The sequence below is a fragment of the Esox lucius genome, chromosome 16, assembly GCF_011004845.1.
Source record: "Esox lucius isolate fEsoLuc1 chromosome 16, fEsoLuc1.pri, whole genome shotgun sequence".
NCBI classification, from domain to species: Eukaryota; Metazoa; Chordata; class Actinopteri; order Esociformes; family Esocidae; genus Esox; species Esox lucius.
The window spans coordinates 25,369,897-25,397,391 of NC_047584.1; the positions used below are offsets into that span (position 1 = coordinate 25,369,897).

Sequence of the window (27,495 nt, forward strand, 5' to 3'; positions counted from 1 at the left end):
AGCCAGGTGGCAAACTTTGGGAAGTGTCTATGTGGTCCCAAATTTCTTCAATTTCACAAGGATAGAGCCTACTGTGCTAGGACCTTGCAATTGCTATAGAAATTTGTCATAACTTTCCCCTGGTCTGTTCCTCAACACTATTATATCTGAGAAGTCTAAAAGGAATTCCTTGGATTTCATGCCTTGATTTTTGCCCTGACACAATGAATTGTGGGACCTTATGTAGATAGGTTGATATGCCTTTCCAAACCATGTCCAATCAACTGAATTTGCCCCAAGTGGAGTTTTAGAGACATATCAAAGATGATCAAAAGACACAGGATTCATCTGCCCTAAATTTGCGGTGTCATGGCAAAGGGGTCTGAAAACTTAGGTAAATGAGATTTTTCTGTTTTTCATTTTCATTGAATTGGCACACATTTCTTAAAACATGTTTTTGCTTTGTTATTATCGAGATAGATAGATGGAAAGTACAATATATTTAATCAGTATCAATCTAATGAATATATATTATGTATTATATATTAGTGAGTAAACTTGATTTATGATCAATTCCCATGTAGCCTTTGTAATAATTTGTTTTAACTAATTCTTGTTTAGCTCATAAAACACTCCCTCACTGGCATTACAAAGCTGCAAGCTTTCCCAGAAAAATAGATTTTTCTTAACTTTCAGAGTGTTATTTCAACCTTACAAGACACATTTCCATCTATGCATTTCTTTTGTAACAGATGCATTGTGACAAAAATAACTGAAACATTTGTAATGTAAATGGCATTTGTAAGAGATTAATATTCTGAAAATCGAGTACATGCTTATAAATTTGACAGATTGACCCTTCATTTTTGTCTTGTGCAATTACAAAAACTGAAAGGTGCACCCTTGGAAGGACCCTGGTGGATTGAGTTTGGGAAAAGTGAAATAAAAATGTATCTGCAAGACAATGATTGTCATGACTGAGATTTGCTTGACTTTCAATGCGAACATTCTACATGTAGACAAAAGTACCACAGGAGTTCATGGAAACCTAGCTAGTGTTTGGAAAAATCATAGACATAAAACTTTCACTACACTGGGCTTTCAAAATATATGTCAATAATATTTAATTTTAGACATGCTTCCAATATTTCCGGGTTCAAAGACCTCTCATAGCATGTGTAACAGAGTATGTCCAGTTTGCAAACCAGTAGGTACCCATGTATCTAGCCTTTAGGCTGTGTCCATCAGAGCAGCCGTCGGAATTGCCTGCTCCTCTAGAGTCGGTGAAATACTTTCGCTGGACTGAAAAAGGCACTTACATTCCTAACACATATGACTGGACCCAGATTGCAATGAAGGTAGTTGTATTTTAATTAAAACTGAAAAATGTAATGGTGGGAAAAAAACTTTGTAAGTTAATTAACACTAACTGTTTTGAATGTTGCCCACCATATTCGTTTTGTTTACGTTTTTGTTTGGCTTTGCTAGGCGTAGACTGGTAGCATAATAGCTAATAGGCATAGCCTATTCATTTATTCGTTCATCGTGTAAAATACATAACCCTTAAATAATGTGTAGCCTAACTAATATGGTCTCAAATGCATTTTCTTATGGAAATGTTATTCGTATTTTTATTTTTGCCCAATTGAGTTTTGTTCCGGATATTCGGCAGGTGCGCAATTAGCAAATGTTGAATTTTCGGGTTATGAGGATGATGCTGATTTTTATTTTTATTAACGGAATTAGTTGCCTCAATATTTGCGGAAATATTTGCAGACATATTGTTGACTCAATATTTGTAAAATATTTTTTGGGATATTATGCGTTGTCATTATAATGTAAGGTGATCTCAGAGCAGCACTACCTTTTTTCGATCCTTTTAGTATCGACAGGTAAATGTTTAGGCTACGAACGTTGTCTTTGCCTTGGATTATGGGAAACGCCTGCTACGGGTTCGGTTGTTGCAGTAAATGTGCATGTTTGAAACACTGTCTGTACTCCGCAGTTGGGAATCAACAAGCGAGCTATGTTTTTTAACCATCCTGGTCACTAAATATAGAATCAAGACGTTTGGCAATCTATCAAATTGACGTCCGGTAACTTCTGAACGAAATTCCTACAATACGAAGTTGCTAAAGCAGGCCTATTGCAGTTGTTACGAATAAGTGGAGGACAAACAGATGCTTCGAATGTAAACCGAGATGAATTAAAAGATAGCTAAACTGATGTATTTTAAAACATATTGTAATCAATAAATGATCGATAGCCTACTTTTTAGGCAAACGTGATGTTTACTGAGTTGCATTTTTTCACTATGCTACTGCCTTTAATTGTTGATTCAGTTGTTTTTCTAATGTGTGACAACGTGTGCAATGTTGTGACAAATGTGTGATTTACTCCATATTTGTTAGCCTGCGCATAAATACACAGCCCCAATAGCCTGTCCTGCCATGGGTTACTATCTCCCTAGGAACTGATCTGTCGGTATTGTGTAATGCTTTTAATGTAAATGTAAAATTTGAATGGTACAGCTGACACGAGAGTAGCGCCAATTGTCTTTCGATGTCTGTATCACACCTAGTTCAAAGTCGGCCTTAAAGTTCTAGCAAGAGTGAATAAATGGGAAACACTCTTAGTAGGTTCTTAAATAGCAGTGCATATAAAACATGTTAATGCAGACCCTACATTGAAACTGGCAAGAGGCCCTTACGTGTCAGTTGAGTGTACATGTCTAGATTGTTATTTTGGTTAGTTTACTGCGTCTTGACCCGTGTCCTCTATTTAATGTTTTATTTCGCCGAGGTCACGGGGTTAAACGATTTTTAGCACTAGTTGACTGAGAACGTTGAGTGTTAAAGACTTTAACCACGTTATAATGGACTAAATTATACCCGGCTGGATAGTTTAAACTAGCCAACCCAATTTAATTATCCAAATAATAGTGCCGTTATGAAAAACCCTTTGATGACATCCTTCACACTTTTTAGTAACCACAATTTGGGATCTGAATGGTCAACAGTGCTGCAGTATTTAGAAGATTATAAGGCTTAGTGCTTCTCTGTGGCTCTAAGGGATTCAGACTCTTTGTTCTGGAATAGCATATCGAACATTAAGCACACATTTGCCTTCAGCAATCTTATGGCTACGTGGCCATAACAAGGGGCACTAAATCCTGGCATGATGGCAACATGCTTAACACGTTTTAAGTGTTTTAGCGTTTGCGCATTACAATATTGTTATAGACCTATCTATGGAATGTTCATCATAGTTGACGCTTGTTTACATTGCCGGTTTGGGGTGGTTACAGATATTCGCAATTATTCGCGCAACAAAAACCTCGCTCCCGTTTGACTTTTTAGGTTCTTCTTGCCCAATCGTTCATCTGAAACCAAGTAAAAGACAAATTGGACTGTATGCTACATACCTGCATGAAACAAGGATAAGTTTGTGTTATTTCACCACGTTAGTATTTTGGTCTTTTTACAATTGACAGGTTATGAACATCAACGTCGACATTGATAGGCCCTCGATCAGCAATAATACCTTGAATTACATTGATCTTCGTTTTTAACTCGTTTAATCTTTGTTATCGTTAATGATAATTTGACTGCACATTTCTATTTTTTATTTAGCGTATTAATATAGGTTAATCATTTCAAAATAACGAGTTGCTTATGAAGTGTATTTATTGGAAATGTAGTTCCCTTCCGTTACTGCATCAGGGTTGCATACAGACAATAATTATTTAATAATTAAGTATTATAAAATACAGCACAATATCATATTTTTTATTAAACCCGAACATGGAGATTATTATTAAGACTATTCTTAAGAAAGTTATTTGTACAGCTCATTTCATTAGCCTATACAGAGAAGTCTCAAAGCCATAGGTGCACATTCTATTCAATCTGTAGACCTCATTCATCCCGGTAATAAAATAAAAGTAAGGCTAGGCTTGTTTCAAAGTGATTCCTTTACCTAGCTACTTTTTATTATGTGGATTTGACCCAGCGAAACCTCGTTTGATTCCAGTTAAGTCTCAAACGCACTTTTCTAATAAAAAGGTGATCTAAAACTATGTTGATACACGGGAAGTTTTGCACTCTGGTTTTATTTGTTTGATAAACGTTTGCACAAACGCTTTAGTGTTCAGACATTCGTCTAGAAGAACAGAGGCTCCTCACTTAATACATTTTGATCAGTGTCTCCCGTAGCCGAAATATGTATTTTTTTGGGCCACCTATTTCTTTGAGTCACATATAAAAGTGTTTAACTCACGTTTTCGGATACAAATAACGTAATAAAACGTGTAATATCCGAAGCATGACATTTATATAACGTATGCCAAATCTTCTGACCTGAAAAATGGAAAACGTGTCTATTCTTTATTTAAAATGTTTGAAAGTATAAACATTATTCATTAAGTATGCCTAGATGCGATTGCGCTATTGCTGTACTCGCAACAAGAGGAAACATCAATGCAATTTAAACAGCATATTATTTTTACACTTTTCTAGAATCTAGTTCACAATTCAGAACAAGAACCACCCTCACTGGTTTTAATAACTTAATTGCAGATTTTCTTTTATAGGCCTATTTCCTTTTAAACAAATAATCTTGGTTCTGACCTGACCACCTGTCACGGTCTTTGAGCTCGTGTGGATTTTCAGCTGTTCATGGAGTTCTAATATAGGCTAACTTAATTAATTTAGTTAATTTTGAAACCAATAAAGCCATATTCATGCAGTTAGAATTCAGTAAATTGTAGTCTGAAATTATATTTCTCCTTATCAAAATTAAGGACACTTAGCCATCCTTCAGGCTATATCTTCGCATTATAAATATCACTTGTTCTCGGCTCTTTCATTACGTTAATGTGGATACTTTTATTTACAATTTATTATTTCCCAACTGAATATAGATTAATAAAAGAACCTGTCATAGTAATTCAAATAATTATTGATATCATATTTGTCTTATTATGAGTGTGTGCATATTAGCTATTTCATTCGCATTAACAATATTTTAGTAATAATGATAAAGTACTTTTTGTCCTATATTTTCCATAAAGCCCTGACGATGTTAATTTAGTTGATGTTCAGTTACCAGGATCCAGTTTAGGATTCATCTTCCATGAGTTATTGTTTCTCTCATCTGCGATTGGTTGACACATTTTGGCTCTCTCTCTTTCTATGCTTCTCATTGGACGCGCGGGATTTGACAGTGAGCGAGAGGGTTGCCCTTAACGCTTTGAAAAAAAGCGATCCAGAAGTGAGTATCAGTGAGAGCAGTGAAGGACAGAAAGAAAAAGAAACAGGCTGGAAAGTAGAACGGAGAGACAAAAAGCGACCGATAGCATTTAATATATTTTCTGGCTAACTTTTGAGCAATCAAATGCGCCGTAGGGATGGCATTTTATTTCTATAGAGGTTTGAAACTCAATTTCTAGTTGTAGTTTTTGGATTACTTTCGTCATTGGCGAGTTTTGCACGGTTGTAAACCCTGACTTGCGTGTTTTCGTTGTGCTTGCTGCGTGGACGGAGTTTTTGTTTTCCCTCTGGTGGATTTGACTTGTGAGAAATGAGTGACAGGAGGCGATCTGCCGCTGCTCTAAGCTCGAGAGCGCACGCATTTTCGGTGGAAGCCCTGATCGGGTCAAACAAGAAGAGAAAGCTCCGGGGCTGGGAGGAAAAGGAGCTGGAGTTGTCTATGGAGAGCCTCGCCACGGACGGACAATTAGGAGACAGCGACGATCCTGGGCATTGTCTGGATATCGACCCCGGTCAGTGCGTAATCACTTCCTCTTTCAGGGTTGTTCAATATTGTTATGTTTTCATCTCAAAAATATGGATTATATTTCAAGGAAAAGTGGAATACTGAAAATACAACTATTTCAACGTCATTTCTAAGATAATGAGTCGTTTTTACTTGTTCTTCAGATAACTATGGTGGAATAATATAACCTCTGTAGTCTAATGGTGTCCATAAATAGTACATGTTTTTAGTATACCTAAATAACAATAATCAAACTATTTTACCGATGTATTAACTTTGTGTAGGTCTAAATTCACTATGGAGGTAGGCCCTTGTTATTGATTTTAAATAAATGCTATCACTTAAATAATTGTCTCGGAATTTGAGTCAGAACGTCGTAGTATCCTATTGAAGAATGTCAATATTGTGCAATTTTATATATTATCATTGTCTTCCAAATGAATAGAAGTGGTAGAAGGCAAACGTCCCGTCTAGGCCCACTGTCCTCTCCTTTCGCAGAGGCCTTACAGCATTAAATGGCTCTGACTTCTATTTCACTCGTGCCTCTACTGATGTAGTACAATTGGCCATTGACTCAAGTGCAGCGACATTCAACATATACGGTTTATCTTCATTCATGAGAGGCTACAATATATTTACGGAGGTTTGTGTGATTTAATCCAAGTCCTAACTTTTTGTTCCGTGCCATACCAATATCAATATCGTATGTATAGTAGGCTATAGTCCACCAAAGGCAGAGTGTGGGTTCCGCGCATGCTTTTGTGTCTAAATATACTGAGAAAATGCGTGTGTGCAGAGCCATAGAGAACGTATTTAAATTATATGAAATGTATATCTAAATAAATGACTCTTCCTGTGTGTAGGCCTTATGCTAAGAGCGTGAGTGTGAATAGGCCAATAATATTTTCTGTGCACTTGGTGTTAGCTATATTTTCTATTCGAATTGTATGCAGCATATGACTATAATGAAAAATTTTAAGGCAGAAAAACGTGTAACACTTTGTGTTATATATTGAAGCGACGCCTCAGTTTTGTCTACAAATATATGCTGATTATTAATGCAAATGGGGAAAAAAATCCTACCTGATTTCAGTCAATCCTTGGCCATATTGCTCTTATTTTGTTATGCTCAGAATAGCCTAGTCAAATCACTTTTAAGCCATACAATCTATTTTATTTAATAATATTACTTTTTTTAAGATGCCATTTACAAAGTTCTGGCTAGTCTAGAAGATATTCAGAGTTTGTATTACTGTCAAAATTTGATATTCCTAAATCACAAATATCAACACATTTTCAATTTGTAGCAAATTGGGTGATAAATGAATACAAGTACAGGAGCCTACCCTTTCCAGACATTTTATGGTGGAAAGGCTGCCCTCTAAAAAAAAAAAACATTATATCCTACTAACTATTTTAAAATGCAAACATTTTACGGCGATTTAGTGCTAACCTAAAACGAACTTATCTGTGATTTAGTTTTAGAAAATCGACTTACTGACTGGTCTTTTCGATGACCTGTGAGATTTGAGGGCAGGTTTGAATTGAAAAACATTGAACTCCTGGAAGAGTGGCTAATGTCAAAAGCAGACGTGAATGACTCAATCTCGAGGTTTTGGCTTGAATATCGTTACATTATTATGAACTACCTCACTGAATGACGAAAGAGATGTTCCATATCCTATTCGAATCCTCTTAGGCCTCATATGAATCGTAGGCGAATTGATTATCTCCACCGGCTCATTATAGACTATTAAAAACAGACACCTAACAGATATCGTAAGCCAACTTCTCAATATTCCAATCAATTTCCAATACACTTGGATTCACAGCAGTCTTATAGCCTTTTCTCGACCATTCTCTGAGTCCCTCTTGATTTTTATAAAATTTATATTGGCTAGATCTATACATGCTTAGCTAATGATCAAAATAGGCCTGGCATTGGGCAGCTATTTACAGTAATGATTATATGCGCAAAACCTATACATACATATACACATTTATTTTAGGCAAGTAGGCCTAGTCATAATAATATTTATAATTCATGTTATTATATTATCTGCCATCACAATCTGTTAATCTACTATTTTCCAATTCATTATTGAGGCCTCGAGCTGCATGGCTGTGAAGCCTTCATGAAAATGAACCTAGCGCACAGAATTTGCTGCCAGCCGCGTACCAGGTGCGTGATGCGCAGTTACAAGTGTTGTGTATTTAGATGATGCCTCACAAATGATGAGAACAAAACTAAATTTGTTCACAGCTGAGATCCAGAGTATCAGTTATACCATCCGCAGCGAGTCAATCTGTCAATGACAGTTTAAATCCTCCACCGTTTCACATGAGCTGTTTCAGTTAGGGTCATTGATTGAAAAGGCAGGTTGGCACCAAAGCTCTAAGTCATACAGAACAGTGTTTGAATATCCAGACTTGCCCTTGACAATAGCCTCCAGACGCGTAGACCAGCCCTCATTGAAAGCATCTAGCCTCTGTGGTCAGCCTGTACGGTTACACGTTTTTACATAATTACTTTTCTTCCATTTGAGGCTTTGAAACCGAACGGCATGGTCATATAAGCATTACTGAAAGGCACGTCTTGGGAGACGAGTAAGAAAACCACCAACAAACAATTGTTAATTAAATTAATTGCAATCTATTCCCAGAGAGCCAACATGTTTTACAAAAAACATTAGTTTCAGGCCTGGAAATGTCACTAAGCCTATTTTCAATTGGGTTATTTAATTGTCAATCCAAAGTGTACATTTCTGTACCTACTGGAAGCAGTGTGCGCGCGCGCGCGATTGCGTTCTTTTGTGCCTTAAAGAGAAGGGGACAGAGCGTCTGAAACCTGGAATGATATGATACATTATTTTAAATTTTGGATTTACAAATAAATGCTAAATTACGAGATTTGAAAATACAAAACAACATATGGCATATCCCTTATAGATAGCCAATTACTGGCCTGTAAGTGGAAAAAGGCTTTGACAGTAGTCACGGTATGATATTATAATATAGATAACCATGTACACAAATTTTTTCAAGTGATTTTAATGCCTGTAAGGACGCAGCAGAATTTGCATGCTGTCACTGAATTGTTGAAAAAATATTTACAATAAATTAAAAAAATGCCCACCGATAGTTAGTAGTATTGTGATTATTCTTTGCTCTGATGTTCCAAAATTAACCTATCAATGTCACATCGAGGCTGCATCGTGATAATTTATAATTAAATTCTCACTTGCATGAAATTCAAATGACAGCTGTTTATCTCTGAACCATCGTGTGCCTTAGAAATTATTTCACTCAGAAGAAAAGCCAAAAATGTGAGACAACATATCTGCACTATTATAAAGGTTTAATCTTGATTTTATTGCATCTCCTTAACTTGTGTCTGAAATAAATGCACACGGAAACAGGTGGTTCTGCTTTTGGTGGATTGGGTTACTCTGCAATTTCATGGTTGGTAGGTTGCTACTTACCCACTCTGTTACAACTGTATTAAATGCATATTCTATTCATGAACGTAGAGGTTTCCATAGGAAGGGTTTACCTTTTATGGGAAGTGTAAGGATCACTAATGAACAGATGCAGTCATACTCTATATGAATAGCCGATTGTTCCTGTTCATTCGTGACACAACCACACATTTTTGTTAGTTAAAGAAATCTATAGTCTTTGCATCTTCTAGTTATTAACAAACACCATGGGTATACGACTGTGCACAAACTTTTTTTTTTTTATTAGTGTGATTTGTGTGTCTACTTGTTACGTTGGACGAAAACAACATTCACAACGTATCAACTGTTGTTTTGAGGGTGACTTTGTTGCCTTGAATAGCACGTGTTAAGGTTATACCTGTACAACATCAGATCTTAAACCATCCAAAATCTGGAGAAAAAAATGTATAGGCTGAGGAGCAACTCCAACTGGAGAATCGGTTTATTTACAGCTACACTTTGCTCTCCCAGTCAGGGGTGTTTCTAAGTCCATGGCCTTGCTTCTTTGATATTAATCACTCACTATTATCATTGTGCTATCTGGGAATGATTGTTGAGTGTGCCCCACTTAAAAAACTCTTGCTACCAAAGTCACTTTAGTGTTAACCGAGTTAGTCAATGTTATCACACTTTAACATTCATGATGACATTTAGGCCCATATAGCATTTGCAAATCACCAACAGGTTTTATTTTAATTCATCCAGGATTAAACAAAATGTAACAAGAGTTAATGTAAGCCTCAAGAGTAAGGGTTTTTGTGATATTAAACTGTATTTGGTTGTCATCATAACCAACTATCATAATTTAAGGAGATGTATCTTTTGGTTCCATCTGTTTAGTTGATTAATTTACATGTGAGATTCACATCTCCTGTTTCAACCAAAAGTCTAAGATATAGAATAATAACTAATATTATTATTTAACATATTTAGTTTGGACAGGGGAGAGGCTGGGAAAAGATAGAGGAGAGTGTTTTTGCTGAAAGCGCAGTTGGCTGGACTCAAATCCATTTTGCAGTGGTACATGTTCACCAGAGGTAGTGGTTTGGACCATTGTACCACACAGATTTTTGGTTGAGATGGAGACTTGAATCCAACATAGCCTATCATTTATTAATTTGTAGACAAACTGTAATTGAAGTCAGAATAAGTCAGTGGGCACAGATTGAATTATCCAATAATTTTCTTTTTCCTTTAGATGTTTTTTGATTGTATTGACATAATAAAATACCTTTTCATTTAAAATAACTTAAAGTTAAGCCTACGATTCAATCATAAAATGAATAAAACATCAATGTCTTCATATTTATGTTAAGATACCTAGAAATGTATTATTTTAGTTGTCATATTAACATAATATTCAATGTTGCATTGCTATTTAAACTTTTCTGGGCTTTAAAAAGGTGAAAAGTGCATTGATTGACATTTGACTAACACTTAAAACAACATGTAGACACTGTTTTTACATTGGAATGTGGCTGAATTTTAAGTTGTTGAAATAACAGTTGTATCACATTGGATATTCAACTAACATTTGGTAATCTTTAAAAGTGATTCAGTATCGTAAATATTGTAATCTCAAGGGTCTACATCTCAACCAAATGTTAGCCTAGTTATCCATGTTCAAATGACATGGTGCGCACCGTTTCCATTATCCATCTAATGACGCCGAACACAAGATAATGTCTTCTTGCCTAACCACAAATGAGTTAATTAGGTTTTGGTAAAGTAAGTGGTGTTCCTCACTGTTTAGCAGTGGTTGTAGTCTTAATCGGTGTACTGCCTATGATTGTCTGCCTAGTCAGCAATGTGCTGGAGGTTAGCCTTCAATTTCTCTCTCTACATCCACCTTCAACATAACTGTCAGCTGCATCTTTCTCGTTGTCTCCCACATTCTGTATGCTTCGGTCCACCCCGTAGTTCTGTAGTACTGTTCTTTCTCATACTTCTGTAGCTCTGCACATGGTTGCGGTGATTACATACATATTTACAGTCATTCAGCAGGATATGGTTATCCCGGAGCAACTTACAGTTAGGAAGACTGACAGCATGCTGTTATTGTGAAGGGGGACAGTGGATAGCTGTGGGTGGCAGGGACTGATCTGGTGACATGAGCAGGACAGAACGGCAACTTAGTGAGTGCTAGTTGGGTGGACGCGATACAACTTAACGACAGCAAAGTGCAGGGACAGCAGCAGTGGCAGCCATGATGGCTCTGAGCAGGCACAGACATCTGGCCTGGCCTCCTGTCTAAAGTATGGCTGCTCGTTGCGTAGTGACTGATGGCTGTAAGGCTGTTTGAGCCATGCAACAGGCGCTCTGTCTGCCATGTTCCGCGGCTCACACGCAGGGTGTGAGGGAGAGGCTCATCACCACTATTACGCTGAAAGGATCTCTCAAGAGGATGATGAAAAGTCTCACTCCTCACTCTCACACTCCCCTTCTCCGCACCCCCCCCTCTATCTTTCTCACACACGAACACACACACACACACCAATCTCTCTTATCTCATCTGTCTTTCACTTTCTCACGCTCATCTCTGTTATGTCCCTCTTCGTCTCTGGTTAAGCTGTCCTACCTGCTGTGTTTTCATGTCTTCACTCCAAGCTTTTGTCTCTGTTTCCTGGTGGTGATAACTTAGTGGTTAGACGAAGGGCGGGCCCGCAGGCAGATTTGCAGTGAGTGGCTGCTTAAGGGTCCAGGCCACTAGGGGGCCCCCAAACAAATAGTTTACTACCTTTTTTTGGTATTTTACTTACTGTTGAATGTCACGATTTTGGCTCAGCAGTTTTTCTCTTATTATGTCATCACTGACAGCCTCTCAATTATGTAAGATATGTCCAGTATTTACATTAGCAGTTCATTTAGCCAGCTTTTTAAACTGGGAGTAGTAATGCGGAATGCCAACCGATCATAAATATAACTCAGATTTAATATTAAAATGGCATGCGTCATAGCAACGTGTAAAATCGCAAGACATTTGCTTTTAAAAAATATTTCTCTTGCTAAATGACAATTAATTGCATTTGCAAGACATTTTACTTTAATTGTTTTCTCTGTAAGCCCCATGGCAAAATCTGTAGTGTTGCCATAAATCACATTTTTTTTGTTTGTTTTTTTGTATTTTACAAAATTTTACTAAAGGACCCCGAAATGCTAGGGACAGCCCTGCTAAATCCTAGGTTATACTCCAAGCTCTCAGAGATTCGGCATCTGCATAAACTGTCTTGGCAAAGCAACATGTTGTCAGGGCCTCAAATACAGAACAGAATACTACATATTGGCAAATATTTGTACATTTGTAACAAATTTTAATTCAGAATTAATTATTTCAGAATGTATCCATTGGTAAATGTTTTTCATCACTGTTCTTAGTATTAAATGCCTCAGCCTGTAGTAAGTCTAAATGCAATATATTTATTTAGAAACAAGGAACAGTTAATCTGGGAAATATAGTTTCTTATCGTTTTTTTAAACTTTGTTTTGGCTTTGTTGTAACTTTATATATGACATTACACATACTGCTTTGTAGTTCGTATTTTCTGTGTTATTATTCGAATAATAAGCCTATATAGGATTCCATTCATATAGACAGGTTGTTAGGCCCATATAACCACATTTATATTGTTAGGACTATTTAATAATTTCACTGTCTTTCTGACTGTGGCGTAGCATGTGGTTTGTTCTTTTGCTTTAAGTATTTCGTTTGTGTGTGATTTTTTCGTAATGTAAAAATATGCTACACATTTCAAGTTAAGCCCGCATTAATCTTGGGTATACTTTATCAAATTTCAAACGCAAATTTAATAGGTTTTCTAGTCATATTTATATTTCCATCTTTGAAATCCAAGTCCGTTTTGGTCGGTTCTCTGAGTTTCTCTGCTGCAGGTGATTTGGCCTCAATGGGGCAAAGACTCTAAAAACAGATCAATAATCAAAGACAAGTTTTTCATATTCGTTTTAACCTCCACAGATTCCGAGGCGAGCCCGGGTTCGGACGGCGAAGGTCTTGCTGAGAGGACCTCGTGCTCCTTCGGCTCCCCAGCGGACCTGACCCCGACCGCCTGCGAGCCTTCACCGGTTGCCTCCATGGAGGAGATTCAGGTGGAGCTTCAGTGTGCAGACCTCTGGAAGCGCTTCCATGAAATTGGCACGGAGATGATCATCACAAAAGCGGGAAGGTATTAAGCAGCTACTGCATTGTTAATTACAACTCCTCTGATAATATACTATATTTTCTATTTGCGCTTTATGATACGGTTTTGAATAAGCTTTGCGTGTTTTATTTGTTGGCCCTATCTTACTGTTGGGCAGAGTAGGCCTGTAGGCCGTTGTATTTTTCACGGTCGATTGTCTCTGATGACGAAAATTGTTTATGAAGTTCTCTGCAAACCCAGAAATGGTAATTGCTCAATTTTGCCAAGTTATTAAAAACATATTTCGGCTTCACAGCGGGTGGACTTTGAGACTGTACCCATAGCCTATTATGTCCACACACACGCATGCACAGGCACTCTCACAACACACACACAAACTCACCCACACACCTAGCACAATTCTGCGCAAAAGACGAGTTCTGCGCTATGAGAATTACCCATCTAACGCTGTTTTTGAGGGTGCTAATGTGTTGCACATGGGGGCATGGACTCCGGACGCGCAAGGGCCGCTTTGTAATCACAGGCCGTACATGACGTTTGAGGGTATTCCATGGCTGATGTCAGAGAACAGAAAGGAAGAAAGGAACTGTTTCTAATTAATCTCTTTGAAACATGTTTTCAGTTTCCTTGCTCTTTTGGCCTGGGCAGCAATTACAACCCAAACCGAGCATATAACTTAACCTAGTACTGTTCTCAAGATGACCTTTCCCCCGCGCACTCTCGCATGGAGCGCGGGCTATTTCCCGTCCATTTCTGAATTTAACGATCACGCAATATGAGAAGGGAACATGTCTTTTTTTTGCCCTTGGTCTTTTCTGAAGGTGTGTTCTATAGGCTATGTTATGAGCATTTCTTGTTTTTATTTTAAAATGTGTTTATTTAACAATTAGATATAACCATACACCCACTTGGACCAACTTTTAAAATGCACTTGATTTTGGTTCTGGAAAACTCCTCTGTAGGTTTAAATTGACATACATTGACATAAATTAAAGAGACAGAGGGCAGATCAGCATAACATACGGATATGGATATTTGTATAGCACATATTTGTCTTTCCATTTCCTTAGACTATATATCTAATACTTAATTTTGTCTTGTATCTAAATTAATCTGAAACTGGCATTTATTCTACATGATTTTATTGAGATATGGCAAGGAATGGTTTGCGTGTTTAACTACATTTTGGTAAGTTAAACACGCAACACTACAAATTAGACTGTATTAGTATCATTTCGAACTTCTATTGTAGATTAGTTGTAGCGTTTTATGTTCACAACTGTACTACTGTCTTATATATACATATATTAACACAAATCAGCTTACCAATACAATATATGATCAGCGATGTTTTCAAGATATTCATGAATAAGATTTATGTTTGATAATCGCCCTATAAATATAATTACTCCCCTTTTAAATGCAGTATACATACACGACTGGCTTCATGTATTTCATGCCTCTGCTAATAATAAACCCTTAAATCCAGAGGAGAAAGGAGAAAGGAAGTTAGAAAAAAACTCTTTACTCATTACGAGGGTGAAGATTTACTACGTTTAAATGAAAAGAAAAATGCAGCTTTTGAAGTGTAAAATTAGGAATAAAAAAAAGAAGCAGTCTTACTTTTAATATGTCTTTGTTTTCGCGTTTAAACGTACTTGCCTGCTGTGGTTTTATTCGCATTACTAACAAACGTCTCTTGATTGTCTGCACATTTTTTAAGGATAAGTGATTTGTTGCCAGCTCCTGCATTTAACAGTTTCATGCCTTTTAAAGGATTAATTTACCTACTTTCTTTAATCTGAATAATATTTATTTAATGAAGCCATGGAACATTGAGAAATACATTTGAATGAATTATCATAAAATTACTTGTGTAGCTGCTGTTATGATGAGAGTGAAAATGACCTCACATGACTGGCAAGACATTGGTCAAACTTTAAACCATGAAAGCATTTAAAAATTTTACCCAGCGGTACATTGACATTTATTTCGGATCTCATGGATGGAATTATAGGCAATAATTTCAACATGGTGCAAGGTTAATTCCTTGTCTTTTCCTAATTGTCTTTTCCAGTTCATTAATAAGTCTGAGTTGCTACTGTAACAGTCTCTTTCCCTTTCTTTCTTGATCAGGCGGATGTTCCCTGCAATGCGAGTAAAGATTGTCGGTTTGGACCCACACCAGCAGTATTACATAGCAATGGACATCGTGCCTGTGGACAACAAGAGATACAGGTATGGTGACGTCATCCTAATATATTTTTCAGGTGGGCGTGTGTTGTGGGCCGGGTGAACTAGACCGTGGTGTTGGAACAGACAATCTCCATGTCTGCAATTTACGATCGCATTCAGTCAAACCAAAATAGGCACAATCTCCAACTCCATTGCCATAGTTTACTGTTCATGAAATGTTTGTTTGTGTGTTTTATGACAGAAAAATACCGACCAAGAGCAAAACAACAAATGTACACGTCTTTTTTTGTGCAATTAATTTGGTGAAAAGCAATACAGATATGCACACACATCTAAATGGAGCCTGGAACAAGGTCAATTATTCTATGTTAAGCTTGGGGATAGTTTTTTTTATGATGAATATCTCCGTTAGAAGTATCTGAAGGAAAATCTTGTCTGGGGCTGAGAAAGGGACCAGAGGGAAACTGAAACATAGTTATCATATAATGTAGGTAAGGGTAGACATTGACTATGCCATTGGTAGCTTTATTCACATTGAAATGGCAAGACGGTGTCCTTTTATGAACTTGGTCATTTGACCATAGAGTAATATTATGTTAAGAAAGAGCTTTGCTACCTCAGCTTTTGGACACCTTTCAAAATGTTATTCACCGGTGATGTGGCAGAACTGTGGACATACTGCAGTGTCTTAGCTGTTATGGTATAGCTGTGCTACAGATGTGATAAAATTACATACTTTGTGACGAGTTGGGTTGTCTTGAATTCAAGATGGATTAACCCCTCTTAATTCCATTTGTTTAGTTATGTGTTATTTTCCCCATTTGTTTATTGATGTACATTTTTCTTCGAGGGACCGTAGAACCCTTACTATTTCACTGACTGCAGCATTTGTCTAAGAGGGAACGGCCTGGAGAACCAAAATATCACAGGATTTTAGAAGCCAAAATACCTTGTAAAATGAAATAGGATTTTCTTCTTGACTGGGGATTTACCACAGGGCTTTTCAAACTGAGCTCCGAGCTGTCACTAGAGAGGCTCATACTTCTCATGGAGTTGGGGTTTGGAAATGCAGCCTTTATTGGAATTTACTTGCTTTACTTAGGCTCTCAGCCTCTCTTCAGGAACTTCTTGTTTTTACTGGGCTTGCTAAATCTCCTAAAATGACTTGTCTTTTGTGTGGACAGTTGGAATCAATTTGAATCACAAACAAAAAGTACAGACACCAGCAATGTGTAGGTCTTCATCCTCTATTTGTAAAAACACTCTCTCTCTCACACACACACACACACACACACACTCAAGAAAACACATGTTCATACACAGGACCTGACTTAATGATGCAAACTGGGAACACACACCAGTCAACCATGGGCCAGGCTAATGTAATAGTGATACTTACTCTGTCAGTAAGGTAACCCAATATACAGCGCCGGTTCGGGCAAGTGTGTGTCCGTTTATAGTGTGCGTATGTTTGAATTTCTGTGTCCGTTGAAGTATATATCTGCTTGATGAGTTGCATGCGTACATATGTTGTGTCTGTGTATGTGTAAAAAGTGTGGTCTCGGATGAGGGGCTGCGTCCCTCTTCCCCATCTGTCCCGAAGGGTGTCACATAAAGTCCGATCTTTATTGATTGTGCTGGAGCCAGATGACACATTTATAGGAGATGAAAGGGGACTAATCACATTTCCAGTCCTGTTTGGGGCTATGGTTTCTTTCTTCTTTAACACTTTCTCTGCTACACAGAGCGTAACCCTAAACAGCACTCCAAACAGGAAATTACATCAAAACGCCTGGCATTCTAGGTGTGTGTTTGGTCTGAGGTCAAGTCTTTGTGTGTATGTGTGTGTGTGTTTTAGAGGGTAGAAAGTGTGTGTGTACATAGTGGTCCAGCCTGTGTGTGTGTGTGTATGAAAGAGATAGACAAACAGGCTGGTGGAACACTGCTAGGCAATAGCAAAGAGTCCAAATTCAAGTTTTGTCCTTGTTTTACTGCTGAGTGATGACTTTGGCAGAGGCGCTGCAGCTAAGCACTTTCAACTCTGCGCATGGCCAGAACTAAAGACAAACAGCTGTGGCTGGGGCTACAGTGGACTGGAGTCCCTCTCAATCAGCCAGCCAGCCAGTCAGTCAGAGAGGGGGAGGCTCTGTGCTGGGTGGGGCGGCCATATTGTACCCTGACTCACAATGCAACATAAAATGTTATGACTAGGCTTAATTGGAAATATGTCGTTAAAAGCATATGTAGTTTGAGTGGGGATATTTGATGTCTCTACTGAAAGCAAGATTGGCATCTGCAACACAGAACGCGCGTGAAGTCACCAACTTTAGAAAAAGCGCTGAAAAACAAAGAGGCTCAAAAGTGAAGTGAGGTTCGGCGCTGATTCCGCTGTCATGGTGTGTCTCTCTTCCAGGTATGTGTACCACAGCTCTAAATGGATGGTGGCTGGAAACGCAGACTCCCCTGTGCCCCCGCGAGTCTACATCCACCCGGACTCTCTGGCCTCTGGGGACACCTGGATGAGACAGGTGGTCAGCTTCGACAAGCTTAAGCTCACCAACAATGAGCTGGATGACCAGGGTCATGTGAGTGAGCCGGTGAGCCGGCTTCATTTGGTTCAGCATCCGCCCTCCTAAACCTGTACGCTAACACTTTTACGGCAGTACGTTAATACGAGGATTTAGTGGCAAATGTAGGTTGTGAGAGGGCCACACACGTATAAAATACACTTTAAACATGTTTGAAATACAAGCAGCCCCTAATTATTATTATGAATAGTTTGATTATTATTGTTGTATAAGACTAGTCTCAAGAAAATTGTGTTTTCAATTCATTTGCCTCTTTTGACTGATGCTTAAACAGTTGATAAGCCGTGAAGTAGTTGTGGCACAAGATGGATCTCTTCATGACAACAACTAGGGGCTGTTACTGTCCAGATTGCTTTGATTACAGGGCCTCGACATTGTTAGAACAGTCAGAAGAGCCAGTGAAAATTTGTTTCTCCATTGAGCTCCTGATTTAGGGATGCTAGGTAATGCCATTACTCAAGATGGACTCAACCTTCCCAGCCGTGATGGAGAGATACATCATTTAAAATCAGCACTCAAAATGGCTTCCCGTTGCTTCTTGTAGCATAGTCAGACGCTGGTGGGCTGGCACATTCCGCTCCTTGTATGAGCCTGTTTTCCACCCGGCCAGCTGATGATATCGCAGCTCTGTTCTTCTGACAAATGTAATAACAGATGGGTGTTAGACGCAGCATTTTTTGAAGGGAGTCAGGCAAGGCCTCTCTCTCTCTCACACACAGTCTTGTTTTAAGCCCTTTGTTTCCCTGGAGGCCTGGGGGCGAGAGGAAATACATTTTGGAACTTCCTATGTGGGAAGCCGCACGGCAGATTGGTGGGCAACTGTCCCATCATGCTTCCTTTCATCCTCTAACTTGCATAACAGTCAAACTTCTCTATCAAAAGTTTTAATGTTCTATTGGTAATTTCATCAACAGTGACTAGGATGAGAAAACCTCAACAATGTCATTGCCAATAACGAGAGCTGGGGAAAAAAACTCTTGCTAATGACTTTTTATTTTCGGATTTGACGAAATGATTATGTTATTTCCTTCATTTTTTGAAAAGCTCAGATTCTCCACCTTTCAACGGTTAAGATAGGGAGACAGTCAGAGCTGACTATTTGCATCCATCACTGACCAGTTTTCCCAGAGCTTGAGAGATTGAAGGTCTGCTGCTTAGCATGTGGTGAATCGCCATGACAGATCCACAACAAGTGATAGTTTGACCGCAAAAAAACAATGTACATGTTAAATAATGAAGTGACGTGAAGTCGTATTAATATCCTCAGGTCAATAAGCGTATCTTTATGAATGTGCTTAGACCCAAAATGGGTTCCATAATTTTGTTGGGCCGTCCAGCCATTAACAGTGAATATGGTCTGTAAGTTGTCAGTTTACTGGAGTAGCAGTCTCGATTTTGTGCTGATAATGAACGCTAATATTCTGGAACCGTCGTGGAAAAACTGGAACTTTCTCTGTCTCTTTCCCTAGCTCCAATCAGATGTAATGTTGTATCAGTGAATTAGTGCAGCCAGTTCAGGAAACCTGAGTGGTAGTTGGTCAGCGACTCATCAGCTGACACCAGATCGCTCCAATCACTATGTCAGATTTTATACCTGTCTATTTAATCGTTCGGATCGGTCCGGATACTCACTCAGTCGGATGTTGACGGTTGTACTATTATGCGGGTGTTTGCTTCTGTCTTTCCTTTGCGGGGGTATCGGTACTGCATACCTTCATCATTGCTATTAATAATATTACAGTGACGTTATTGTTGGTAGTTTTGTACACTGTTGTGAATAAGTTCTCTAATAAATTGGTAAACTAATACGTGGCGTTTTTTGTCTGAACTATCAGCTGCAACACTAGCTAAGTGGTGTTTCGGCCTCTAGGATACATGCGCATCTCCTTGAAGCAGTGATTTTAAATTAAACACAGAAAAAGGTAAAGCTGCCTCGTTCGAATCAGGGTTTTAATTCTATTTGCGGAATTGCCACGGTGTCCAGAGGTCTTGTCAGAGGATGATGGGAATTGTCTCAGCACTATTTCCTGGGTTTTTCGGGTGGGTACCGGACGCTGCCATGCCTCATTGCACTTTAGTGACTCCTTTTGGGAACCTGGGGCGCCCGCAAGCTCAGTCATGGTGGTTGGCTGGATAATGTGTGACGTCCTTGGTGGGTCAGCAATGTGATTAAAAGCAGAATGGCTTGGTGAGATGTTAATCGGTGGCCACATTTCAATCTTTGATGCTCCCAAACACATTGGGAGTTGCTGTGAGTTGGAAGGCCATAATCACAAATGGAACATCGCAGGCATTTAGATTAGACTTTCTGAATACTGTATGTGCTAAAGGGATTTTTAAGAATAATTTAATGGGAAAGAAAATGCACTATTATTAGATTAAAAAGACTGTGATTAAAACTAGGCTAAAATTCTCCCAAGTTCTAAAACTAAAAGCAGATAAAATGAATAAAATATGATTAACACTAAAAGTGAATTACGACTAAAACAAGGGCAAAAGTAAATGTGCGCTGCTGATTTGCAAAGCTGATTTGTATGTTACTGATTCATATGTCACTGAAATCACTGCCTTACTACAGTAGGCTTGTTACCGTAAATTACATTACTACATGTGTTTGTTGACAACAAACTATATGTCAAACAATATCCCTGGGCTTCCCTGTGTTCTTGTGAGCTCATATTGTATACGTGTGAGTGTATGACCTAACTCAGCCCCAGGCAGAACCCTGGTCCTAACTGGGGGTCCCGTGGGCCGAGCAGGGGGGGCCCGGTGAAGAGAATGGGCGGCCCTAGCTGGAATATTACATTAACTGTCACTGTTATTTGGTACTGTTTTCCCAATAGCTGTTTGAAATGACCCCCTTAGTTGTCTGCGGCTCCAGGGAAGTTTTCTTCACTCGGCTGTAATTAAGAGCAGACAGAGGGCCGGAGGGAAGGCTGGGCCGTCGTAGCCTGACGCCTTGGTCCGGCTCTCTGGTGTTAAAGACTTAACTCTCCCCCACTGTCATCAGAAGTGTGGACTCATGTTCCTTATAGATGCAGTAAAGAGGTCAGTGGAATGCAGACTGTGGGGGGTAGAAGAGGGACGGCATCGTTGGGGCTCAGTCAAAAATCCAACCAAACCAAGTTTGTCAAATCCATCATGATTTATTTATTGTACCGGACCCAGAATGTTGTTACTGAAGTCGGATTTGGATATACAGTATTTGGAATAACATGTCGAAGTTGTCTTCATCAGCTTTAGAAAGTGTCTGAAGCTAGTGCTAACTCCCGTTTGTATTAGCTTGTAGCATAGCTAGTCTACAGTCACACTTTATCCGTAATTCAGTTGATTGGTGATGAAGGCATTAACATATTCTGAGGCTGTGGTCCGTATAAGCATCCTGTTGTGATTTCTACCTCATCATAGTGTGAATATTGCGTACTAATGATAAGTTAAATGTCTGCTCACGCAGCGGGAATAATAGGAGATTATCGGATATTTCTCACGTGATCTTTGGCCTGTGCTTTTCCCTGGTTTTTCCATTGTTTTGGTTAAGTTCCATTGACCTCTCAACAACATTCACAGCTCTAATGTAGCTCAGACATTCTTACGCTCATAACAGTAAGGGGCTCAGACAAATGTGCACACACACACACACACACACACAAGCACAGACACAAGCACACACACACAGAATTACTCAGAACGTAACCACTATGGTTTCATTGCGGTTTCAGATAATCCTCCACTCCATGCATAAGTACCAGCCTCGTGTCCATGTGATAAGGAAGGACTTCAGCAGTGACTTGTCCCCCACCAAGCCTGTTCCCAGTGGAGAGGGAGTGAAGACCTTCAGCTTCCCCGAGACAGTCTTCACCACGGTCACCGCCTACCAGAACCAACAGGTCTGACCCCACCCACCTACTTGGCTTTACGTAATGCCACCTTGCCATGCAGGTCTGGCTAGCATCAGTTGAGTTTTGATACAGTCAACTCCGGGAGGGGTTTTCCGTGTATTCCTCTATTCGCTTTCCTTTATTTTGAATCTTTAAATTTAAACATCCAATGTTTCCCTCCACAGCACGTGCATCGCTCATATGTATGTAATATGTTTTGATTGTATCCCCCCCCCCCCCCCCACAGATAACGAGACTAAAGATAGACCGCAACCCCTTTGCCAAAGGATTTCGGGATTCGGGCCGAAACAGGTATATATTTCTCCGCTAACTAGAGTTTAATGTAATACAACCTGTTGCGGCCTTCGCCATGCTGCGCGGCGTAAATCTGTCCTTTTCTCCAACGTGTCCTTTAATATGGAAATAATCCCCTCGAGGTACACCCTAATCCCATATGCTGCTCCACATAAAATCAGTTACCCCCTTTTCCTCGTCTTGCTTTTCCACCCTTTCTATCTCTGTCTTCGCTGTCTCCTTTTCCACCATTTCCCCTCTGTCTCTCTCTGGATCAGAATTATCATATATAACACGGAACCAGATCCACAGCACATGAAAGCTCCACTCCCATCTGGAGAGCATTATCGGCACAGATATTTGAGACATCTTTTTTCATTTTTCAAACAATAGAGGGCCTGATTTATGAAGTGGCATTAGAATTTCATTGCAGAAAATGACAGATGAAAAGATTATGCAGGAATACGATATTTATAGACAGAAAACGTATGTATCCTCACACATACACACCCCGAACCAGTGCGTGATAGTCATTTACCTCATTGCTGTTAAACGGGGTAGTTATTCCACATTAGAGCGAGCTGAAACCAATAAAAGACAGAACTTATTACACAAGCTAATTTGTAAATGAACTACTGAGCTGTTTCCCCTCTATGAATTTATATCTTAATATAGAACTCTCTCAGGCATTAAATTATGACTATGTCGTCAATTGGATTATGTCTGGTGTCAAATTACTTTATGAGCTAAAACGGCGAAAAGCGCATTTGTTTGCTTTTAGTCCGGAGCGCTATGAATGAGCGCACTGATGCCCAGGTTCAGTGTGATTAGCGTAGCGCGCTAACAAGCTGAAATGGCCCGGGTGTTTCTGGCCCTAAAATAACACGGTCGGCACAGGCCCTTGTTTCCCTGGGACAGGGCCCAGCGGCGCACACAGGAGTAAATCACACAGGAAGGAGAACTGTGTACAGATTCTAGATGAAACGTCACACAGATTTATGATCGCAGTAAAAACCTGCTCCTTTTAACGGCTTGGGTTTCCTCCCAGTCTCACTACACTTCTTCTCTCTTGATCTCACTTGTTTTCAGCCCTTCCTTCCCCACGTCTCATTCGAGCTCTTTTGACTATCTTTTCTGCTGTCACAACCCTGGCCTTGGCCGTGTTATTTTTTTAATGTACCCATCCCTCACACTAACCCCCATTGTTTCAGTTTCTCGTTCTCTCTCTCACACAGGACTGGTCTGGAGGCCATCATGGAGACTTACGCGTTCTGGAGACCACCTGTGAGGACCCTAACGTTTGAGGACTTCACCAACATGCAGAAACAGCAAGGTGTGCACGTCGCAACTGTCCCTGAACCACGTCCTAATTTACGTTACGCCGTCCTTCCCTTGCCTCACACATCAGTTGTCCAAGTCCTTCGCGCCTGTTTCGGCACGCCTGTTGGACTTGGACTCGGCTGAACTGTTTCGCGTTCCGCCAGACCCTGAAATGAAATCGTTAATGAATTAACCCTATGGCTTTTGGAAGGCTTTGTGACATGACTGGTATTAGTGAAAGCCTCCCGCCTCACTCCCCAGCGTGCGCAACCCAGCGCAGTGACGTCATGGCTTGTTTCACAGGCCCGGCCGCTTAAATCAAGACAATCTTTTCCTCTTGAGTATTTTTTGATGACATTACGCCGCTCAGTGTTTTGTCCGTGGCGACATCTGTTTGTTATCACAAACCCCTCCAAACCGATTAGACGTTAATTAGAGTCGCATCGCTGATGAACTTTGAGCACACCACCGCAAAGGACACAGAGGTGGGCTGTTTGTCACCCCTCCCACCTCCACCCGATACCCCCCAGCGGCACCAGGGGCCCGTCCATCGGGTTAATCAACAATTCCCTTCAGCGGCGCGCTGAAGCTGCTCTAACCCCGGCCTGACCAGAGAGGGAAAACATGACATCACTATGATATCTCCCTCTCCTGGCCAACAGAACCCAGCAGAACTGAGCTGAACAGAACAGCTCAGCGGCTCTGTCAGAGGCACATGGCGCAGTCAGAATCGGAACTCCGGGCCAAGAAAGGGTCCGGAATTAGTTATGCAGTGTGTTTTTTCTTTAGTTGGTTTCAAACTGAATTTCTCTAACGAAAAAAGGAATGTGGGCCAAATTCTCATTAATAATGAAATATGTAAGTGAGATCCCGCAGCCATCATTTAATTCTTGAAGCTTGAGTTATTGCTTGCAAAGTTATGTCCAGAGAGATTTTTTTTCTCTAACTCCATACATGTCTATATTATGAATGGTTGATTGCTTGAGAAAAGGGGCAAGCTCTGTTGACCAGACATGTGCTGTACCAAACTGAAGCCACATTTAGGCTCCGAAACAAGTTCTGTTAAATTTATGAGCAGGTTTAAGATCTCATAAATAGTACTATTTAAAAGAAGTAATGCGGTCATGCAATTAGCCCTTAAAGTCAGATGTTGAAAAAGTGAAGGTGTTATTTCATTTTACAGTTATTTTACCAGGTATGTTTAAGAGCGGCGTCTTACTTTCAGCAACGACCTAGGCGCAACTGTGGTGTACTGTCTTGCTTAAGCACAGAAGAACCAATTTTTCACCTTGTTCACACGAAGATTCAATCTAGGAAATGTTACGTTTCTAGTCAGAAGCTCTAACCTCTAGACTAATCAGTGAATTAAATGGCTGATGTGTCAGCATTAAACTGTTAACGGGGTTAAGATCAAACAGCAGAGACAGTTTGTGCTTGTGTTGTTGTTGTCCTCTGTAGTGCTGGCTCACGGTCTCACAGTCTTTGTGTTGTGTGTCTGTGTGTTTTTCAGGAGGAAGCACGGGCACCTCCCCTACCACATCCAGCACAGGAACCCCCTCCCCTTCTGGTGCAGCCCACCTCCTGTCCCCCTCCTGCTCTCCGCCCACCTTCCACCTGGCTCCTAACACCTTCAACGTGGGCTGCAGAGAGAGTCAGCTGTGCGGCATGGGCCTGTCTGAGTACCCAGCCTGCGCCCGCAGCAACATGGCGGCCCTGCAGGGCTACGGAGGCCTGGCAGACAGCTCCTATGGACGACTCCAGGCAGCAGGGGGCGCCGTGTCCTCCGCCCAGCAGTCTGAATCCTTCCTGCCCCAAAGGACTTCCTCCCTGATCGCCGCGGGCATGCAGGGCGGCGGCCACGGCTGTCTGTCCGGAGGCGGCGGCGGCGGCGGCGGCGGCGGGAAGATGGATGCCTACGGAAGTCAGCTGACCTCGTTCTCGGCCTCCCAGCTGCAGTATGTGATGCAGGCGGGCGCTAGCTCCGCCTCCGGCCCCTCCTCCTCCTCCGCCTCCTCCACCTCAGGCTCCTCCCCCTCTTCCGCACACATGTTCAGCGGGGGCCACCACCATGTGCAGCAGGGCTCCTACAACGCTTTCTCCCTACACAACCCCTACAACCTGTATGGATACAACTTTCCCACCTCCCCTCGCCTAGCTGCTAGCCCCGAGAAGCCTCAGCCCGGCCTCCTGTGCTCCTCCTCCCCTGCGGGGGCATTTGCCGAGCGCCAGTACCTGTCCAACGGTGGCATGGACAGCATGCACGTGATCGGCAGTCCCTCATCTGGCCAGCAGGGCGGTGGAGCCTGTGATGGCCGTCAATACGGCTCCTCCTCTCAGATGTCTATGCACATGGTGTGAAACAGGGTTGTCACCGTCCTGCGAGTTCTGCAATGTGACAGATCTGTCGAGATGTTGCTATGGATGTTGAGTTGTTTTACATTTAGCGTTGTTTGTAATACTGAGGTACAAATTGAACCTTGAAAAAAAAAAAAAGAAAAAAAAAAATTGAAAGGAAGACTTTTCATTTATTGTTGTGATAAGTTGTTTTGAATTTCACCCCACAGGCTTTAAACTAGGGAGCGAAACTGTTATTTAATTACCACAGTAGTGTTATAAGGGCACAGCGAAAACATTGACCTGACCCTCTCAGTGACTGTTCGGAACACTGTACCCCAACTTTGGGGACACACGGGGCGTTGGTTAATGAGTGGCACCCCCCATGTTCCTGTGGAGAGAGTCTCGGGAGTGGATGGATCTCCAGCGGTGCAACAGTAATGAAAGCCTCTTCGTTTCCTTCGCCTTCGCACTAGCTGGACTCTATCCAGCCTCAAACATGATCTGACAAGTGCTTCGTGTGATCTGGGAAGTTCACTTCCACTGCTCCAGTTCTGACAGGATATTCGGACAACATTATGCCGTAACACAGTGGCAACACCGCGAAGGAACTGAGAGGGCTGTGGATAATTCATTTCAATATGATGCCTGATTTATATAAAGGATTTCCCCTTCTGACTCCTGGCCGCTCAGAGAGGATGATGGGAAGATGAAGGACAAGGCACAGAGAGTAAATATAATAAACTGCAGAACTTACTGGACGGGGGAAGTCAATGACTTAAAGGTCAGAAGGCCAGAGGGACAATATATGTGTCAATGGCAGCCGGTTGCAGTCCCTGCAGTGGACATGTTGTCCAGTGTGATGCTAAACAAGCTGTACAGTGAATTATAGTGAAATAACCACAACCTTATCAACTCCTCTCCTCAGGCTGGAATGGCTTCACTATTTTTGAGTGGATTACCTTTTTAGAATCATATATATAAGATGGCGGAACGCTTGCAAAAAACCATGAGCGTTAAAGTTGTTGTGTGGAATGTTAAGAAGAGACAGTAAGAAAACAGAGTTTTTAAAGTATGTTTTGGTGTGTTGTAGATAAGTGTATTTAAGTGCCAAGCAACAATACAATTTTATGGGCCAATCAATCTCGAATATGAATGTGTGGAAAAAAGGGAAATAGCAAAATTATTATTTTGAAAGGCCTTTAAAAATAAACTGTAGATACAGGTGCCAAGCACACAGAAGTTCAATAAACATTTTAATTCATTTCAATTGTTTGGATTCATTTATGGTTGTCAACCATGTAAGACGTCAGTGCCGTTATGTAGTGGATAACAGCTAACAACAACACAGAGAATAGAGCAGCTGTATAACCATGCAAAGAAGACTTGATATTCTGCCATATGATACCACACTGTTCAGAAATAATTAGGGTTTATTTCATTAGTAAAACATGTTTGTTTTTTTTCATCTTGC

The 27,495-nt window shown here is 40.4% G+C and overlaps 1 protein-coding gene across 3 annotated transcripts; it reads left to right on the plus strand.

Annotated features, from left to right (window-relative positions):
- Nucleotides 1-1,224: 1,224 nt before the first annotated feature.
- tbx15 (T-box transcription factor 15) lies at nucleotides 1,225-27,291 on the plus strand. 3 transcript variants are annotated; one of them, XM_010880284.4, is made up of 8 exons: nucleotides 1,225-1,337; nucleotides 13,228-13,435; nucleotides 15,548-15,649; nucleotides 18,021-18,204; nucleotides 21,915-22,082; nucleotides 22,321-22,385; nucleotides 23,603-23,700; nucleotides 25,198-27,291. In XM_010880284.4, exons 2-8 carry the CDS (start codon nucleotides 13,344-13,346, stop codon nucleotides 26,043-26,045), a joined length of 1,557 nt encoding a protein of 518 aa, XP_010878586.1. In that variant the 5' UTR covers nucleotides 1,225-1,337; nucleotides 13,228-13,343; the 3' UTR covers nucleotides 26,046-27,291. The 3 variants fall into 3 exon arrangements, with proteins under 3 accessions (XP_010878586.1, XP_010878584.1, XP_010878585.1); XM_010880282.4 differs by lacking the exon at nucleotides 1,225-1,337 and adding an exon at nucleotides 5,287-5,761; XM_010880283.4 differs by lacking the exon at nucleotides 1,225-1,337 and adding an exon at nucleotides 5,287-5,761 and having other exon boundaries at nucleotides 18,021-18,192.
- The last annotated feature ends 204 nt before the right edge of the window (nucleotides 27,292-27,495 follow it).